This window comes from Pseudopipra pipra, chromosome 2 (genome assembly GCF_036250125.1).
Source record: "Pseudopipra pipra isolate bDixPip1 chromosome 2, bDixPip1.hap1, whole genome shotgun sequence".
NCBI classification, from domain to species: domain Eukaryota; kingdom Metazoa; phylum Chordata; class Aves; order Passeriformes; family Pipridae; genus Pseudopipra; species Pseudopipra pipra.
The window spans coordinates 50847810-50869554 of NC_087550.1; the positions used below are offsets into that span (position 1 = coordinate 50847810).

Here is a 21745-nt window from a genome sequence, read left to right on the forward strand (position 1 = left end):
GTCCAGGGACTGGAATGATTGTTAACCTGGAGCTGGATCCAGCTACTTTTTATGAGATACCTTACTTGTTTTCTAATGGGGAAGATGACAAACAGAAACACATAGTTCCTTTTTTACCTGTCTCATAGGCCTACTTGTCCACAGTTCCTTGACTTCAGTGTGTGAGTCCAAGTTCAAGTAAGTCTGAGTTCATCCTGGGCTGCTTGTTTTTAAACAGTCCTAAATTCTGTTGAAAAACTCTCTTCTCAACAATCTGCTATAGAGTTGTTCTTACATGTGTCCCATTGCCTCTCATTTTTTTAAAAGGCATTTCACGAATTTCTCATTAGTAGAATAGAATATTAGATGCTTGAATTAATTAATCTATTTGTATAAAAGAACCAAGGATAAATTTAGAGAAATGACTTTGAGAACATTGGAGCAATTGCAGTTTTGGGTTTTTTCTTCTGTGCAACAGCTTCTGCATTGCTTTCCCTCCCTTGCTGAAAAAGCAGTATTGTCACAGTTTCTTTAAAAAGATGAATGTTTGGAGAATTTCCCATTTCAAAAAGACTTTTTTCCTTTGCATAGTTTGGATTTGGAGTAAAATGGCAGTTCTTCTGGGATGGGTGAAAAATTACTCCATGATTCCTTGTCTGCTGTAGAACGGACAGTCTTAATTATGAAATTTCCTCGCTATTAAATTCTTGTAGTAGAAATCTGCCTTTTGTCTTGTTGTTTTGGGTTTTTTTGTTGTTTGTTTCATTTGGTTTGGTTGGTTGATTTTTTTTTAATCCAAACTAGGATGGTCTAAATAGAGTCTTTAAATATAAACAGAAAAAAAAAGGAAAATAAAATAAAACATGCATTATTTGTGCAAACAAACCACTCACAGACCTGTGAGTGATTGAAGAATGCAGAAAAGGTTATGTGTTTGTATGGAATACAGGGGAAAGTTTACTGTAATCCACATTGGTCTATTCCCACAATTTTTAATATTTCCCTCAATTTCCATTCTATACTACTTCTGTCCCAGAGTCTGTACAAGAACTTACTTCAAATGCTGATGGTTTTAAAGTGTTGTCAATTGTATATATGAGACAATTTAAAACTGGAGCAAATATTAACAAAAAATATGAGCAGTTCTGTTGGTTTACAATATAAACTGGAGTGTCTTCCACTTTTGATCCTGATGTCTTGCTTATTAAATTTGGGATATAAGATAACTGCCACAATTAGAGGTAGGTCATAAAATATAAAATACTTTTTTCCTTTTTTTTTTCTCTTTTCTGTGTGGGAGGTCTTTGAGGCTTTTTTAAAGAGATTACAGCTAGAAGGAAGACGTTTTTAAGATGGTGTGCAAGTGCGAAAAAGGGGACCTATAAGGAAAAACATTTGCAGAAGATGCTTTCTGTAAATAGAAGCGGGTTGCCAGATAAAACATTTTGTGTACAAGCTAGCAATTTGAAATAATCATTGCTTGCTACAAGGATAGCAGCTGTGACAAGGACTTGAGGACATTGAAGAAGGCAAAAGAAATTTGAGGAGTTTAAATATACGTGACAATTAAGAGTAAATTTCCAGACCTCTTTGCAATCAGTTTATTTTTTCCACTAATTCTATGAGGTCTATAATTCAATTTTTTACTAGCTGACTTCAAAACATCAGCTCTCAAATTGTGATCTGAGGGCTGCTGGTGTGATATGAATGGTCCACAAAACTCCATTAGACATTTAAAGATAGTCTCATTAGATCTGTGGATTAAAAGCCGAGATGTAATTCCTGGGTATAGTATTAGCATTACCATGTTCAGGACTCATGTGATGCCACAGGTGCTGCGTGATCTATAACAATTCTGAGATTCACCAATGGCACACTGATATGAGAATTGTCAGCTAGTAATTGAGATATAATAGTCACAGGTTAATTCTTGAGATGCATCTAGCTACAAAAGGAAGAAGACTCATTTAAAAACTCTTTGAGTATGGTATTTTCTGTCCCAAAAGGAAAGAAAGCCATTCATTTCAGCTTGTTTTTCTTTCTTTTAGATTAGATTTTTCCACTATTTAAATGACAACAGTACTGACATACTCGTGAAAATTCAGTTTCTTTCTCTTTTTAAAACAGAAGCAGTGGAAACTTAAGAATTTGTTCTTAGCCCACTGTGATAATAGAGAAAGTACTTCTACCTAAAATTAAAATGTAAAAATTTAAAACATATATTTAACTTTGAACATTGGAATTTGAAGACTAACTTGGTCTAAAGGACTTAGTAAATCTTGATTTTTTTTCCTGTGGTTCAAAAACATTCTAATATCTAGTTTGATATTGGTTTACATTGGAGATATCACACCCAAATGTAATATAATAGTAAGCTATCTTGTGTTGCTTCTAAGGAAGCAACATTATGCATGAAGAACTAGTTTGCTTTTCATGATTTATATTTGTTTTGTCAAAGCATTTTAAACATATTTGCCTACTCATACAAGGACTAACTACTTTATTACATTTCAGTTGAATGGCTTGTAAAATGCTCATTTCTGTGTAATCAGTTGAAACATTACTTTGGTTTACATTGCTTCATAAAATTACTCTATGTACTATATAAAAGATGTACATTGGTTGGAAGAATCAGTGTTTACATGAAATGCCATAATACAAGATTTAAAGTTTTCCTTGTGCATAGCTGTTTTAGAAGTCTTTATTTTCAAATGTTCATGCTGAGCTTAAATGGTTTGCTGTTCTAATTAAAAATTAAACAAATGTATAATTCCAAGATACTAATTTGTTTCAATTTACCTTGCATTTTTAGTTAACTTAAATAATTTTCTTTTTTCTTTTATTGTTGTGATCTGTTGTCTGTTTTGTCTGTTGCATGTCCAGGGTTCTAAGGTTAGTATTGCGGCTGTAAGTTTCAGTTTTTTTCATTTTCAAAAATACCTTATTTTTGATCATTTAATGTTTTGGCTCTTTTTTTGTTGTTATTATTACTATTATTTTTCTATATCATGTAGTAGGATGTGAATAGGAATATATTTGGTGTCATATAACTTTTCCTACCATATTTCCCTTGAGTAACTTAATGCATTGTCAAGTCTGATGCTTACTGTTACTACTGGACTGAATGTAGTCCAGTCTGTGAGCTAATTTAAGTTATAAATGCAATTGTCAATAGAAAAACTCTTTACGTCCTGAACATGTCAATTATATGGGAGACTTGTTACTTAAAAGTACACTGAGTAGTCATGAAATGGTGATCAGTTCACTTTTTAATTTAAAGAGTTTTGGAGCTACCCCTATCTAAAATATTGCTAATACCTGAAGGCAGCTTGATCAATACTGGAGCTTATTTTAAATGCTATTAGAATATCAATGTGCTGTATTTAACAGGTTGAACTGATGGTAAGTTTGGTGTAAAAAAATGTGTTAGTTGGTTTTTTTCTTCCATCTAGTAGAATTTTAGGGAGATTTGTAAAAAAAATAAGAGTTTTTTTTTTAAATTCAAAGTTTGCAAAAATCTTGCTACAAATACACTAAAGTGTTATATTAAATGAATTTATTACATAACTTACAGAAATAAAAATAAAAAGACAATAAGTATCCTGAGAGGTTTAAGACTATGTTTGACACAATAAAGTTGAAAAATCAACAGCAGGCAGTCAGTAGGCTGCAAGCAAGCCTGGTGTTATTTCAAGCATGAGTTTGAAGTTCAAGTTTCTATAACCACCTATGAGTTTTTCTAGCAGACTGTTATGCAAATGTGTTTTCTTCGGGTGAGTACTTTCAAAAAATCATGTTCTAGTCTGTTATAAAAAACCAACAAGTTATTTTTCAAAAATGTAGGAACACAGCACAAACTAAACAGGGGAGCCCTGGCTAAAGAAGATAGGCCAAAAAATCTTTCTTCTGAGAGTTGTCATTTTACTGTTTTTCTGATCTTGTTGGGCACTTCAGACAGATGACAGCCCTTCCCAAATCACTCATGTAACCGACATGTTACATCCTTAAGAGAAATTAAATGAAGGGGTATCTATCATTGTGGTGACACATGCCACTTTATATCTTTTGTCTTTCAAAACAGTTGTTTCCTTAATACTGATTGGCAGTTTGCACTTTTACAATTTTGGATGTAAAAATATTCTAAAAAGTAAGTCATGAGTGAGGCTAGTAATTTTTAAGAGTATGGAAATTAAGGAATTTTTGATTTTCTGTATTTTTTTCCTTTGAAAGGAAATGGCCTTAAGAGCATAAAATTATGTTTTTATAAATACTTTTAAGCAAATAAATAAAAATTAACAAGCACACTGAAAGTAGTACTTCTCAAAGGGACTAAATTTTGTGTTCAGAAAGCCTTGCAATCGGAAATCTTGTTGACAATCAATAAGAATCAGCCACCTGTAGACAATTTTTAAAATAGTATTTAAGCATATGATTCCAGACACAGACAAGTACTAAATGCCTTTTTAAGTTTTGCCTAAATCCAGAGGTAAAAGTGTTTAAACAGATATGTATGTTTTTATTTGGGCTGACTGTTTCCTCATTTATCTCCACTGTTAGACACATGAATGTATTTGAAAACATGACTCTATGCATCTAAGCATCTTTTTGGAGAAAAACATGATCCCCTTTTAGCTTTCAGAAATATTAAACTCAGTCAGCCTTCTTCTGGGGTTTCCTGCTAAGGAGAGTCCAACAGTACACTCTCCAACAGTACATCAGAAAAGAAATGGCCACTCTCTGGGAGTGAGCTGACCCTAATATCACTTATCACATTTTTACTTCCCCCCTTGTTGTTTTCTTCAGGGAGCAAACATACTCACTTCTGAGTTACAGGAGAATTAAACTCTGTCAGGTTTCTGAATGCTGTAAGCATTCTCAGGGAGAATTGATTCATGGAAACAGAGCAAAACTGTCTGGTTTTTCCCACTCAACTCCTCACATTTGCTTGTTTATATACAAGAAACATAAAAGATATACAGAGATTAATTCCTTTCATCCATTACCTGTCTGTTTGCATAACCTATGGAAGAATGTAAGAGTATATTGCACCCTGATACACCATGCATTGTTTTACTATCTGCCCATACATTGTCTTTATCTAATTGCTAATAACTTTCTCATTTATATTAGACTTTTTCTCATCTGTTGCAGCATGTAAATGTAAATAATTTTCTCACTCCTCATGCTGTCTTTGAATTTCACAACTTATGCTAATGATGTCAGTAGGAGATTTTTAAATAACTTTTCAATGTATCTGTCATTAAACGTAACAATTTAGATTTCTATGCATACGAGCCATCTTTATATTTCAGTTGTGTTCAAACTGTTTAATTTGATTATCTCCTTTTAAAGACTGAATTGGAAAATATTGAAGTGACACAAGGAATGTCAGCAGAGACAGCAGTAACGTTTCTCAGCCGTCTGATGGCAATGGTTGATGTACTAGTATTTGCCAGTTCTCTAAATTTTAGTGAGATTGAAGCTGAAAAAAACATGTCTTCTGGAGGTCTAATGCGACAATGCCTAAGGCTTGGTAAGTTGGCAGACAGTACATTTTAAATAATTACTTACAGATCAATGAGGTATGGATGGATTGAATAGTGACACGTAGGAAAGGGCTCGTAGACTATGATGTGATAAAATAAAAATCCCATTTGTTATTGATTTGATACATTTTTAAGGTTGATTCAATTTAACCACAAAAACGGCATCTGAAATAGTTCTTTCTTATGTGTTTCAAGCTGTATGTATTTGGGGGGAGTAAAAATGTTAAATAGAAGTAAGTAATTGGATAAATGTTTTTTATCTTAAAGCTGCTTTACTACCTGCATGTTACAGGTGTTCTTATCCAAGTCTCCATGAATTTTTAAGACTGTTTGTAGGCTCTGTAAGATAAGGAGCATGGGATGCTTGTGCAGGCACTGTAGACCTAAATATATGTGGTGTATGGCACCTCTCTTCACTATTTGCTATTTGCTTTATAATGTTACAATTAATGTAGGAAATTTATAAATTAATTATATTACAAACTATTATATGCAAGCTATATCACTTTATCTTTGCAAACATTAAATTTTGACTATCATCTGGCATGATGCTGATTTTGCTAAGGTTATATTCTGCATACTTTTTCATCTCTCAAACGATGAATTTTTTTTGTAAGCCAATTATGTCTTGTTATTATTCATACCACTTATTATGTCATTGATAATTTTACTGTCCTGTTATAAAACTTGTAGTGTATTCTCAATTATCAATCTTTTTATCAAATTCCCAATAACCACCTTCTATTTGTTTCTGTTCTATCTGTACATAAGTACTTTCAGATTTTAAGTGTTGATAGCTGATCAATAACATATGAGAGCTCCAATTCAAGGACTAAGAATTTTTACATTTCAATGTAGTGATACAGCAGTTACATAAAATATTTAGTTGTTCAACTAAAGAATGAAACGAATAAGTCACCGTAATCCTTTCTTAGTACTGACAGAGTCTCTAGTGTGAGAACTATATTTCATTTACTATTTGGACAAATCAAACTAATTGTAGAGACTGGTAATTGGTGTTCTGGATATAATAATGAGAAAATATTCTAATTTATGGCATTTTCATTTCTTCTTTTTAGTTTGTTGTGTGGCTGTGAGAAACTGCTTAGAATGTCGGCAAAGGCAAAGAGAGAGAGTGAACAAGACGTCATTAATTGGCAGTAAAACTCAAGATGCTCTTCAGGGTGTAACTTCAGCAGCAGCAGCCAAGGTAACCCAGTCTTCAGTAATCAACAGCAATTACAAGTCTGAATCACTGCATTTAGGATCAGAAAATAATTGTAACTGCTTTCTCAAATATCTGGCAAAAGCTTAGGTTTTTGCTATTAACTGATTGAGGGTAAAAGTATGTGAGGGGGGTAGTTTGAAACAGGAAAATTTTAATGCAGTAGTATGACTGGAGAAATCTATTTCGAGAAGAAGTCTCCTTATTCACACTGATCATTTATGGCTGCATAGCTATTTTAGTCTGTGAGAACACTTGCAGTTTTGATGAAATCCTCCAATCACATCTTTGTTGGTGGAACATCTGAGTCCCAGTAACTTCAACACATCTTTGCATGCATATTAGGCATCAGTACTTACTCTCTGATTTGAAGAACAAAACTTATTGAATATTCAATTATAGCTTAGTTTTTCCAGTTTCATTAATCCATTGTTCATCTTTTTTCTTTTCTTTTTTTCTTTTTTATTTTTTTTAACTTTAAGACTTTGTGAATTCCGAGACTAAAATCTGAAAAAATTTAGCGTAGCCCATGGCTAAAATACAACACATTGAATGATGTAAAGGATTCCTTTTTTTTTTTTGCTACTATATTTTCATTACTACATTCAGTAGTTTTTCTTCTCTAAAGACTTTCTCAGATAGCCTTCACAAACTCAGCTCTCTTCACAATATTATTTCATTAAATCTCACAAAAACAGTACATTTTTCCACACTGTCACATTCAGTGCAAAGCAAATCAGTATAAGGAGGCTTCTAGGTGTTCAAGCATCATTTGTAATACGTTATTATTTTTTAAAGAAAACATACTACTCTATGTTTTTTTAATAGCAGTTATTCTGTAAGTAGTCTGTAATAAGTCTCAATAAAATTAACATAAATTATTTTTTTAATATTTCTGTTCAGCATTTTCAAGCATAACACACATATTCGAAATATTTTATTGTTCTGCTATGAAACAGCTGTAATCTGAAATGAACTTTTGTGTGCAAATTATTATCTTAACTGTGGGTAGAGATACAGTTATTCTGAGCTACTGGAAAGATGTAACAATTTATATCTAAATAAGTAGTATTAAGAAAATAATTCAAAACATTGCGTTATTTCTAGAGCCCTTGTCTGAGTATTATGTTGGAAGTATATTGGTACTAACATATCATCTAAGATTGATGTAATGTCTGAAAAAATGTCAAATTAAGGTTTTAACAGAAATACTTTGATACTTGGGAGGACAAAAATCTCACTACTTTTTGTTTTTAGACTCCTCTTGAAAATGTCCCAGGCAACCTTTCTCCCATAAAAGACCCTGATAGGCTTCTTCAGGATGTTGATATTAATCGTCTACGAGCAGTTGTTTTTCGTGATGTGGTGAGTAATATGTGTTTTATTTCTTTCTTCTGCAAAATCATCACTTATATTTTGATTGTACCAGAATTAAAAATATCCTTGATGTGTTGCACTTCATATATTTTCTGCAAACCATCTGCTCGTGGCTTTGTAACCACCAGCCGCTTTTTGCACTTTCAAATCATATTGGTTAACCTATTTGAGATTAGTAGTTAACTGTGTTTAACACTCAGCCTTGATCTCATATTAGCCAACAGCCAGAATAATTCAGTTATGACCTATATTGATTAAAATTATATTACTAAAAGTGTCAACTACTTGTCCAACCAGAGTAGGAGGAAGGTTTATTATATCTATTACAGAATTGCAGCAAGTTGATTTATAGACAATTTTTATTTCTGCTAAACATATGCATATACTATATATAAATATATATAAAACTGGTTTTCAGATTTTTTGGCAACTGTTTTTATGTTTTAGCACAAAAATTCACCACAATATGTTTGGTTTTGCATGTAGTAGAATAGGAATTATTTTATATATGCAAATATATATGTTATGTGTAAACTTCTGCAGCCTGAGTCCAAGTGGTTGGAAGTGAGGACCAAAGTTAGAAATAACTTTAAAAAGAAGAAAGTAGAACTTGACACACAAAAAATTATCTGCTGGGATGACCTGATCATCTTGAATTTGAGTGGCAATCTTCTGTCACCTATTCTCTTCTTAAGTAGTGGAGAAGGGAATACCAGAAAATATGTTCCTGGCATTTCTGTAAAATAACTTAGTAAGAGAATTTCTAGTTATTTTAAGAGTTGCAAAAACATGCAACCAAGTTAAATAACACACAGAAAACATGGAAAGTAAGCACTGGATTTGTAGCAGAAAGTACATACTTGTGGAATTGAGGCAAGGCGAAACCACTGTAGGAGTAGATAGAAGCTGAAGTCTTAATTCTGTCGTGTTGAATTTTACACCATAATAGCAATAATAATAATAAAAGACATTTCAGTGTAACTACAGCAACTTAAATTCAATCAGGATGATATCTAAGCCATAGATGACAATTGCCATTGAACAGCCCACTATGTGGGAGGAAAAGAAGACAGCTAAGTTGTTGTGATCCTGGCATTTACTTAAATCAGAGTCCTGGAAAACTAGAATTGCTGCTGACAATCCCTTTGAAGGGGAAATTTGAATGTACGAGCTGGGATTTATTGCTGGAAGAAAAGCAGTGGTATATTCCCCCTGCTTTTACAAGTCACCAGAAGCTGTTATGCCTCCAGTGTCAGCCAGAGAAACATCAGTGAGCTTAGTTTTCCCTCTCAGTAGTAGTACTCTTCAGATTCTTGTGGCAGGGACCTTCAGAGTCTCATCCTTGGGGCAACAAAAGACAGTTGCCCTTGCTGCAGGGAAGTCTTGAAAGCACTCAGAGTACAGTCAGGCCTCTCTTTTGAAAAGCTCCACAAATCCAGAGATTTGTGCAGTTGCCAAATAACCTCCAAAATTCAGTACTTAATACGTGCTGTGTGCATAGTACTCCCCTGAAAATACATGAAATCTTCTAAGTAATCTATTTGCTGCTATGCTAATAGAAACAACATTTCAGAAAGGTATTATTTATTAAGCTTTGTAATGATCTTGTATGAAAATTCTTTGGAAATATCCAATATTACAGATGTGTTTCTTTTTTCAAACACAGGACGACAGCAAACAGGCTCAGTTCTTAGCTTTGGCAGTAGTCTACTTTATTTCTGTTCTGATGGTCTCCAAATACCGTGATATACTGGAACCCCAACGAGAAACTGCGAGGTCTGGGAGCCAGGCAGGTAGAAATATCAGACAAGAAATAAATTCACCAACGAGTACAGGTAAATTTGTTTTCTTTAAATGTTACTTGAATTTTTTTTAATACTGTAATTATTTTACAAAGTGTTTTTAGTGAGTAGCGTAAGATCCTCATAGGAAATTACATACTACTTTTTCCTATATAATGATTTTGTTTTATAAAATACATTGGCATATTTCAAGTATTCTGTGTATTTACTTATATGGTATTACTAATTTTCATTTCTATATTGCTTTTTTGTGTCTTTATTTTTCTTAAACTTGAAAATAATTAGAAGGAAACAGGGTTCCTGATAGAGTTTTAAGTTGTAAAGTAGAAGATAGTTGACCAACACAACTTCCTGAATCTGTTTTGTGTTAGGAAGAACAGATATCTTTAACTCTATACCATGAAAGGAATGAACAGCAAATACAGCTGCTTGCCCACATGAACTCCTTTTGTTTGAGTGAGGTTTGTTTCTGAAAGGGTAGTAGTAGAGGACTGAGTACTTTCTTGGAGTCCTGCTGTGTTGGTGCCTGCATTTAAAAGCCTACGGTAACAATGTAATAAAAAGGAAACATTGCTATTGCCTCTTTTACTGAACTGTTAGTGATTTTTACTAGCAGTAGTAGTGTTTTTACTGACATATGTTCTTCAGCCTGAAAGGGAGGGAGTCTGTTAGTTGTCAGAAATTAGGAATGCAAACTTTACCCTGCTTTGTTTCAAATATTTTGCACTGTCAGTCTGGTGGGTTTTCTTCAAGTCTGATTGGATTGATTATAACTCTATCTCCTGTGTTAAAAGAGCTGAAAACAGTAGCTGAATTTATCCATGAAACTTTTAATGTATGCTTTTGTTCTTGTATTGATCTTTAATTATTTTCTTCATTTATGGAGTTGCTAATTTTCATTCGTCATAGAATTTTTCTTCCAGTTTACGTCATATTTACATTAAGTCATTATTTTGATTCATCATGATGTTTTAATTTGCTAATACTTAAAGTCAATGTGCTTGTAGGCTTTCTGTTTTAAATATACTAAATGAATGTTGTCAGTTTTGAGAAATCATAGTTTTTGTGCCTTCTTGATTATATATTATGGTCCTGCACTAAGAAACTGCTAGTTTCAGTGAACTGTTTCATCCATTCTTGTCTTGCCTATTTGCATATATATATATATATATATATCCGTGTCTCTTTTTCCCCATAAATGTTGCTCTTGAAGTGCCCAAATACTAGGTGTGCTCTTTCCTATCTCTTGATACAGAACTTGTTTTTTCCCTTTAGAAATGCCTTTTTTTTTTGTTGATAATACCATATTTGCATGTTTCAATGAGATAGGATTTCTGTCATGGATCCACAGTGGACCAGGCCACACATGAATACTAGCTGGCTCACATTTGATTCCATGATTTTCTCCACAGTTGTGGTCATACCATCTATCCCTCACCCAAGTTTGAACCATGGATTCCTTGCCAAGTTAATTCCTGAGCAGAGCTTTGCCCACTCATTTTACAAAGGTAATATTAACATCATCTCCTAACCTGTTTGGGTGTTCTTATTTAATGTAATGCAATTCAAGAACTAACTGTGATGTTATTGTTGATAAATAAGTATACGCCTCAGGTTACATGGAGATCAGACCTGATGATACCTTTAAAACTTTAACTTCCTGCCTACATTTCTTTAGAAAATTTCTCTCCCACTTTTACTACCATTTATTATCTTTATTTATTATGAAATAAAATAATTTTAAAAAAGCACTCAGGAGGAGGGAATGGATACAGGAAAATTTAAATGCTTTTGGTTTGTGGTTATTCTGCTACAATATTAGGTCCATAAAAATCAAATCAGGCCTACTTTAAAAATATTGCATACTGCATGAAGTATGTAGTACTTTTGTAGTATTCCCTTTCCCTGTATCTTTTGCTGTTCTTTTGCCTTCCTTTCTCGCTTTTTTCCTTGACTTCTTGATGGTATGTAAACCTCTGGTATTGTATGTGAATTATTTTATGCCTGTTAGTTAATGTGCTGTGCTGTGTTTTTCTTGAAGGAAACCAATTTTGTTACCAGAGCAACTATTATATGTTTTGGGGCTGCTTTTTGTTTTCTTTGTTTGTTTGTTTTAATAGATACTATATAAGGTAGCCGTATGGGCTTTTTCTTTCATTACTTGAAAGAGAGGGTTACCTGAATGTAACGTGTCAAGTTTGCATGTACAAATGTTGCATTTCCACATTTATTTGCCTGCACTGTGCTGTGAACAAATTTAATCTGATGAAAATGTTCTTGGTATAACTTTTTAAAAATTTTTTGTGGGTAAAAAGGCTGATTTATAAAAAGCTTAAGCGATTTAGAATGCATCCAGTTTATAAAGAATACTTAACTTCCTACTTCGGTAATAAAGTGACTTATATTCATCATATGCTGTTCTGGGAGCGTTATGTTAAAATGTTTATTACATAAACTCTCACTACGTTAATCTGTCATTTCTTAAACTTTGGTGTGTGCATGTATGTATATTATAAGTTGTTTTATTTTATAACAGTGAGTAAGCCAGGGTTTATGATTTTGATTCGTAAGACTATTGTCTGCCATACAAAGAAAAAATATTTTATATTACTCAGTTTCCTGATTTGTTGTTCTGACATTGTTGCATTTGTACGATTGATCCGTCATTGATAGAAAAAGGAATAATTTGATCTTAATGCCGAAGAGTACTACAGAACTATGTGGTACTACACAATAAATCCCTAAAATTTCATTAAATATTGGGTTTTCTCCTTTTTTTTTCTTGGTGCGTTTTCTGGGTTGGGTTTTTTGTTTTGTTTTCTTTGTTGGGGGTTTTTTGCGTTTAGAGCAAGTTTCTGTGTATCAGACATAGGATATTTTATTTTTAACCACTTTTGCTTGAAAATTAGGATTGGCTAGGCTGCCTCACAACACACTTACTTAATGACATTTTAATTTTTATTAAATTTAATACAGTAAAATACATTATGCAACATAAATGGCATTATATTTCTATTTGTACAAAGCTCAACATTTGATATAATGGATGGCAAAGCCAGGGGAAAAAACAAATAGTTTTTCTTCTTATTCGCATATAGTACCTGAATAAAATATATGTATCAAAAGCAGAAAAAAAGGTTAAGAAGAAATGGCAGCAGTCATACGAACTCATCAAAATATTTAACGTAAAGCATTTTTTAAGAATTGGGACTTCTATAATATTGTCTATAGTATTTGTTTTACCTTGAGTTAAAGTAAAATAGTTTTGTTTTTGAAATAGTTCAATAGAGCTATAGTGAAACTGTGAACAGGATACAAAAGAAAACTGGTTTAGTTTTAGAAATAAATTATTCAATAAAGGTAATGTTATCTGTAGTTTTATTTTATTTGTTGATATCATCACATCCTTCAGGGTTTTAACTTTCTGAGATCTTAAACTCTTACACTTAACTGCTTCACCCATTAGAGGGGAAAAATATTTCTGCTTTTTATATTCTGAACCCGGTTCCTCAGTTTTGAACATTAGCAAGAAGTTAAAAAAAATTGCCAACACTGTTAGAAAAGGCTAAAAGTCAAAACATTTTTTCATTTTGAGAATCTTGAATTCCAGTGGCTAAGCCAATTGTTTTCTTTTTAGAATCTGACTTGCTTTCAGATGTTGGCAGATAGCATGTAATATTTGAATATTACTTTCAACTCTAAGGCAGTTTAACTTAATACAGAGTGGTTTAATGTAGCATTGAAAATTAAATACACAACTTTAAAGCAATGTCCTATTCATTAAAAAAATTATAGAAATTGAGTTGTTACCTGGAAGTGAAGTCTTTTATTTTATTAATTCTACATGACACTAAAGGGATATAAAGAATTCGTTATTTGTCAATACAGCAAATTGTGTCATAATTGTTAGAACTGTACAGGAAAAGATCTCTATAAATTAAAGAAGAAGGATTGGTTCATTAAAAGAAATTAATATATCTATTGCTAGGAGATGGAATCTAATTAGAAACTTGTCAGGGGAAGGACAAGATAGAAGTAGGTATATTACCAGTATTTAAATAAGATACCTATTTTGTTCTTTGTGATGGTTTGTGGTTTTTTTCTTTGCATAGGGTGATATCTTTAGTTAAAATCTATTTAAGATTGTTTTAGACCCTACTTGTCTCAAGCACAAGTATGTGATTAGTGTATCTTTCTTATGAGTAGCTGCAGCTGGTGCCAAGTGCAGGTTACAAGAATTTTAACATCATTATACTTGATATGAAACTTTGCCTAGTTTATTAATGTTGTTATATATGGATAAAACATAGTATTGAATCAAAAGACTGTAAACGTTTTGTGGGGAAATATATTCTAGCTTTACTTACAAATGTTTGTAGGTGGTAAAATAATACTTTTTTTACTGATATTCAAATATTGTTCATAAGTTAGATGTTACGGTGCTTGAAGATGCTTCCCAGGAAGGAAAGACTATTGCAGTAGTACCATGACTACCATTTAACAGTAAAAATATTTCCTTATAATGTTCTATACTTCTGTATTTATGTTTCTTTCTAAGATGATTCATGGGGAGGAGAAAAATGTATCTCTATCTGTAGATTTACTCCATGTCATGTTTGTTGAAAGTGCTTGAGTTTCTCCTTCTTTCTGATTACTTTAAAGGGTCTGCAGTATTTCTAAAATAATCAGTGCTTAGTTGGACAAAGCAGAACTTGCCAAATGAAAAGAAAGCTCCCTCTCTTCAATTTAGCTCATATTTAGTATTACTCCTTGAAATAATTCATTATCACCATCTCAAGGAAAATAGCAGATAAGAACTATTCTCTTGCATCTGAAGGTTGTCTGTGAAACACAGTCCTACAAAAGTAATGTTGCCAGACTTGCTTTTTTCTGTTCATAATACCAAAGAATTAATTAAATTAAGAATTAATTAATTAATAAAATATGGAGGTGTAGTAAAGATGGGAATAGCATTAAAAATGATTAACCAAAAGCTCTGTTTTGGATTTTCAATTTTTCATCTCAAAATCATCAGTCATATGTATCTTGTACTTTCTGAAAGTATTAGTAGTGAATCAAGATCTGAGCTAGTCATCCTAACCTCCCTTAATAATAGGTGTAGAGAAGTCAGAGCATGTTTAGGGTGCAATTCATCTGACTTGCTTAAATATCTACTTAAAAGAGAGGTAAGCTGGCCTCTGGAAATGCCTATCTTTTTCCATTCACTGTAGATGTTTCTGTAGACCTCTGCCTTGGTCAGATTTGTCCTGACTCTGAGACTAGGCTTAACTGAACTCCAGACACAAAACTTGCTTTATGACAAAAGCTGGAATGAAATTTTTTGATGTCAGGCTCTTAACCCAATCTAATGACGTTATGTGCCTTATTAATATCCTCATCCATAGCTACAGTTGGTTACAGATATGTTCTCATATAGATATATATATATTCTTCTTTAAGACTACCACATGTATATGGTTTAAAAGTTGGAACTATATATCCATCTAAACAATTACATAATGTCTTCAACCTAATGATTGGCAGACACGTTCTCTTTGTACATGACATCTGATAAGTCTGAGCAATGCATATCATTGCCCCTCCAAAAGCCCCTTATATCTTCTCTACCTATTTAACAGTGTGCAAGGCAACTAATCTGCGCCTTTCTCCATTGTAAAGTATTTTAAATACTGATTTGTATTGTATTGAGAGGATTCTCAGTTTCTTCTTTTTTGTCTTATGAGTATTCCAGTCTCCTTTTTTGCCTGCTGAGTACTTGAGATCCTTGAAGGAAGACTATCCCTTGCAGTCTGATATACTAGCAAACCTCTTTAAAATCTTTAGCTTTCATCTTTAGCAGCATCTTCCACAATGTTCAGGTGTGAAAAATCCTAGCTGTGTTGTATTTAGTAGGGAAGATGTGCTAAAGCTTAATCTCAACTCCCAGTGATGGGGAATGATTTCAAGTCCTTTGAAAATTTTCCTTTCAAACTCAGAAGGGTGAAGATAGTCCCAGTAAGCAAAGCTACTGCCTGTAAAAGGCAAACAAGCTTCTTCTGTTATACTTTACATGCAATTACATGAAATTAATCTTAACATCAGAGGTTAGGTTCAGGTCTTTGTAGGATGGTTATCAAGACTCATAAGGCTTATGACTTAATGGCATGTTCTGAAAATGCACCTGAGCAGTAGAACTTGCCAGTTCCCACAGCCCTCTTAAGATAAAAGTATGTTAGTTAAGGCAGAATTAGTGGCCCTTTAGTGGTCAGCAAGAATTACACTTGTGAATTGAGCATAAAATGCTGAAATTTTTATTTCTGAAATGGGAGCAACTGGAATAGCTTAGAAAATACAGTTTTGCTCTCTGTTGTTTTCTCTAGTTAGATAGGGATGTTTTCCCCAAATTGGTATGAAAATATCTGTTATGTCTGGAAGATGTGGAAGTAGAGACTGAAAAACAGAGTAGACCTTTCTCTTACCAGCAGAGGGTAATCATTACATATTTTGAGAGAGAAATTTCTTTTCCTCGGAATAAGAGAAATAGAGGAGTGTGGCATCTTCTGTTAATAACAGCTAATCAGCCTTATCATGTAAAACCAAGTAACCTCTTCAAATTACAGGTGCAAATCTGAAGTAGATTTAGCTATAGTGGTCAGGATCACTTAAGATGAGCTTTCTCAGTTCTGGTTGTTATTGAAGATATCCTTGCTTACCTTGATGGTTTATTGGACTGTTTCTTTCAATAGTGCTTCCACATCTACAGCAGTGGAAAAGTGTAAAAATATAGATATGTATATATATATATTATTACACTTCAGCTGGCAGCCTGTTAATTATGGACAGCACAATTAATGTTAACCAAAAAATGGATACATATTTTCTGTTGAAAATTGATATTTTCATTTAGCATTAATCAGGAATGTTTCAGAAACTAAAGCATTGCAATGGTGCAATTCACTTTATAATATATTGTGTGAAGAAAATTTGTATGTAGGTTATCACTAATTTTCATAAAAAATGGATTGACTTTTCCACTCCCTTGCTATCACAGTCTGTATTTTTCCCAAAGCACTGTAAATGAATAGATTTCTTAAAGGTATGTGCTACAGATGGACTGGAAGCTATTGATTTTTTTTTCCTTGACAGAACAAACTATATTAAAAGGTTGCAGAAACAGCTTTTTCTTTGAAGACAAGTAAAGCATCAAGTTTTTCAGATCTTCTAGGTATACAGTACTCTGGGAATTACATTGCTACACTGTTGTTTGTATTCCTAATGTAGTAGTGTAGAGATTTACAGACTATTTTTAAACTATTTTGCATAACAGTAGCAGTCTAACTATGCAAAGTGGACTAGAGGACCAATTTCCATTATCTGTCAAAACATGCTTTGCCTCCAGAAGGCCCTGACAAAATTCATGGCTCCATCTTCTGCAAAATCTAATTGTACATGTATTTTCAAGAAAGGAGAATGTTATAAGGAACATGAGTGATAATCATGATAATCATAAAATTCCAATTCTACTGAATTTCTGACTGCTGCTCAAAATAATCACACTGGTCTTCTGATGAAATATATGCTGCTTATTCCAACAACATCTGAGAAGACATGCATTTGAAGATCATGAGAGGGTAATGAACACATCTTAATCTATTGTTTATTGTCCTTCACCAGCTACTTAAGGCATCATAGGAGACATTTGCACATACATTTTATTATTAATTGATCAGTCATTATATACGCATGAAGCGATTGTAATAGGGATTTTTGTAAATAACATCAATATTTATTTTCACTTGTACAAATTACAGATGTTTTAAAAGTTTTTGAGTTGTCAAAGTAGTGCTTAAAACAAAATGTTTTTAGTATAAATTTTATTGTATTATGGAACATACTCTCTGCTTTGCTGTTGACTTTTGCTGCTGGATGCTGCAACCTACGTGATTGATTTTATTTTTTTATTTCTTTTGCAAGCAATGTCCAATTACGAAAACATCATCTTTCTTAACATGTGTCAGAAATACAGATATTATCATAGATACTTGTAATCTACTTTTTAATTATGTGATTTTGAGCTTACACAATAAAAAAATAAATAAATGAAAAAAATAGAAACTGAAAAATAACAGAGAAATTCACCTAGAAAAAAAATATTACTATATCTTTCCTAATTTCTATTTGGGTTTTGTTTCAAAAATGTAAACACCCGGCTTTATACTCTGAAGTTGACATTTCTTTAATAGAACTTCTCATTTTCTTATTTTTATTTTGTCTTCAGTCTTTTTTGGTTAATGCCTTGTTAATGCTTTGCTTTAGGATTGCTGGAATTTTGTTTGGCAACTAGGTAATCAATCAGACTGATGTCTTATCCATCTAACGCTGAGTGAAAGAGTTTTGATTAGTAAAGAAAAATTAAGACATTGATTAAAGACATTGCTTAAACAGATCAAGAGTTATGTCTGTCATAAATAGCTCTTTCAATACCCTTTCTATGGCGAAGGTAGAAAACTGCCCTGTGTGTCTGCCTGAGCGACTGTAGGGAAAGAAACAAGTGATAAGACTTTTGAGGAATTTGAGCGCATAGAAGCAATTTCTAGTGAGCAAAAAGAGAAGACATGTACTTATGTGTGTTCACCTGTGATATTTTTCCTAGCTGAGAGCTATGTCCTTTCTCCTCACAAATCAACTCTGGTTAAAAAGAAATTCCGAACCTGCTGCATTAAATCACCTATCTCAAGATCTGTGCCTTTCCAATTGCCAACCCACCCCAGAGTCTTTCATATCTGACCTTCCCCAGCCCCCTTCAGCTGTGTTGGTTCTGCACTCAGACATGCATGTCAGAGCCCTTGGGTATCCCTGCTTGTGGTTCCTCTTCCCAGCCAGAGGCTGTCATGGCATGTGCTCTACTTCCACCTCTTCATGTGCACGATTGCTGGCATGCTGTTAGAAATCTGATTCTGCGCTGTTGCATTGCTGTCCTTGTGGAAGGAAAGGACCAGTGTTTGATCTGGCAGGAATTTCAGAAACCTGGATAAATACTCTAGATGAATAACAGATGGAGGCTAAATGCACGCTGCATTTATCAAAGATTTTCATAGATAAAAGCCTGATAGTGCAAGAAGGACAAATTGTAACCCTACGCCAGGCTATTTTTTCTCACTTTTAAATATTTCAATAAATGAAGAAACTTGCTTTAAAATGTTTTAGAAAAGCAAATGCCTATTAATGCATAGTTACGTGAAGACTAATATCAGCCAGGTTGCCAAAATGAGTAGATGTTACGAGGTTGGGCCATGACCAGGATCACTAGAAAAGGAATTTTTTCTCTCGACCCTTTATAACTATCACACAGAAATAGAAATGCCAACAGAAGAGAAGGTCCTGGGGAGATACAAAAGCAGCTTGGAATCTTAGGGCGATTTTTCTCACTGTTGTGCCTCATCCTCTGAGGACATTTCTGTTGCACCTTCATTCTTGCTTACTCCTCTTAATGTATTTTTAAATCAGATCCTTATTACTCTTTGATTCTGTCCCCATATTTAGTTTCTCATGTCAGTTTAATTGTACTGCTTCATATACATGAAAATTATTAGACTGATGTTGCTAGGAAGAATTTTTCCACTCTATTTTATAGCCTAGAGTTTAGGAATTGATTAGTTGACTTTTCCACCTATGAAGGAAGCTGTAATATCACTACCTAGTTGGAATGAAAGCATTTTCAGCTTGTAGTGTACTTCTGAAAATTTGTAGAAAACTACAAAGGGGTGTATAAAAGGCAGCTATTAAGGTTATCACCCTTAGGATAAGGATATCATGCCTCAAGATAGTTATACAGAAAACAACTCATAAATTTTCCAGTCCACATGCAGACTGAAAGGTGGCAGCAACTCCTATATCAAGATTACCCAAACCTTCCATTGTCAAATGTTTCTACATTGTTTGCAGCAGAAATTTGACAATAACTTGGGATAGTATGACTTCCCAATAAATTTTCAGCCATATCGTAAGCACTTAAAAAAATAATTTTCGTACATTTTACTTTTGAAAAATTTCAGCTCATTTTTACTTAGTAGGGAGGTTTAATGAGATGAAAAAGATTAAAGGATTACAGGAATTTACACACAATTTTTCCATTTTTTAAAGTAAAAAAATATTAAAAGCAGAATATTTTGTATTGTCCTTTTTAATAATGGCAAAATTGTATATATTTACCTATAAAATGTCTCATTATTAAGTTAATAAATAGGGGCAGTGTGGATTGTATTTTTTAGGCATATGGAAGCAGTGCAAGAGCTATTTAGGTAACTCAGTAGGTTAAAACAATTACAATACACTTCATAAATCACAAGCAAACAAGATATTTTAGGGAAGCAGCGTGACGGATGAGGTCACCAGATATACAATATGTCATTTAGTTAACTTAAGCCCATATTTTTTCCATAATGTAGACGAACTCATTAGTTACAATGAAAAACAGTAAGAAGGAGGCATCTGGCTTCCAACTGCCTGTTTCTGACAGGGTTAAGATCACTAGATCTAGTAATGTTTCTGCTTTGTCTACTGACATAGCCTTGTACTGTAGAAAACTGATGAGGTTTGCTGAAAATTTAGAGGCTTACTGTCACAGTCTTACAACAGACAGATGCAATCAGTTGTGTTTTTACTTCTGTTCATGTTTATCATTGTGATAAGTCGCTTTAAATATTTCGGATTTTTATAAAAGCATACACATTTATGGTTTAAGATTTTTCTAAATCACTTTATGGAGCAGTATTCTTCATTCCTGAAATCTGAAGGCAATAGGAATGCTGGGACATGTTATAAAAGAATATAAAACAGAACTTATGGATATGTAGTGTTGTAACTAAAATTGGTTGGTTTTGTGACCTATGCTAAGAAGTTTATAATTTACCTAAATAGTAATGCTGATCAAGAAGGTCTAATAATACATCTTTTCAGCCATATTTATCTGGATTTCACATATCCTAATTTGCTATATTCTTATATTAAAGCCAGTTATAAAGAATTTTATCTGTTCTGAGTTTATTATCCTTTGATTCATAAAAAGTAAATTGGACCTTTTAAACCTTTATTCATTTAGCTTGCTTGATGTTTTAAAAATGAGTTCTAATGCATTGGACTTAGGTAGGTTTTAGAGATTGTTATTCACAGTGATAAATCAGACTAAGCTTAACTGGCTTAGTGCAGCATGTTCATATTAGGTGTTGGAGACATGGTAAGAAAAGTAAAGATACAAATCTTATTTCTGTGGAAATCAAGTATCTATATGCTTATCTGAGTTTAGAATAATTCCCTTCAAATTTTTTTCCCAAAATAATTTTAATTAGTATTATGTATGTCATATTTAAATTCTACATGCAAAAATTTAATTTTACTTCTATTTTTAGCTTCAAATGATGCAGGCCTCTAGGCATTTTATTCGTATTTGGGAACAAAGGATTACAGGGCACCTGCTGAGTAATTAACTATAGTCCTATTTCTAGCATCTCAAAATTAGTTCCACTTTTTGAACTTGCTACTCTGACTGGAAAACTATTCCATAATCTTAATTATATATTGATGGCTGTCACTTCCCAAACTTAATTTTATTCCTGGCAAGTTTTCACTCAATTATTCTCATTCCAACTCTTCCATTTAGCTTAAATTCCTTTTTTTTTTGAGTTTTCACCCTGAAAATACATATGATAGCTGTCGTAAAACCCTTCAGTATTAGTTTGACCAGACTACGTCAGTCAAACTGTTTTTCTGCAGTAGTAGATTGGTATGTATCTTCCATCTTTCTCAATTATAACAGT

At 33.0% G+C, this 21745-nt stretch overlaps 1 protein-coding gene across 11 annotated transcripts in view; it reads left to right on the top strand.

Moving 5' to 3' along the window:
- Positions 1 to 21745, top strand: part of NBEA (neurobeachin) — a 473951-nt gene that overhangs the window by 159962 nt on the left and 292244 nt on the right. For 3 of the 11 annotated variants that reach the window (XM_064645533.1, XM_064645531.1, XM_064645535.1), the window contains exons 25-30: positions 2863 to 2886; positions 5332 to 5512; positions 6605 to 6735; positions 8008 to 8115; positions 9794 to 9962; positions 11342 to 11437. In XM_064645533.1, the coding sequence (XP_064501603.1) occupies positions 2863 to 2886; positions 5332 to 5512; positions 6605 to 6735; positions 8008 to 8115; positions 9794 to 9962; positions 11342 to 11437 (709 nt within the window). The remainder of the gene's footprint in view (positions 1 to 2862; positions 2887 to 5331; positions 5513 to 6604; positions 6736 to 8007; positions 8116 to 9793; positions 9963 to 11341; positions 11438 to 21745) is intronic. The other 8 variants (XM_064645536.1, XM_064645532.1, XM_064645538.1 and 5 more) reach the window with 4 other exon arrangements.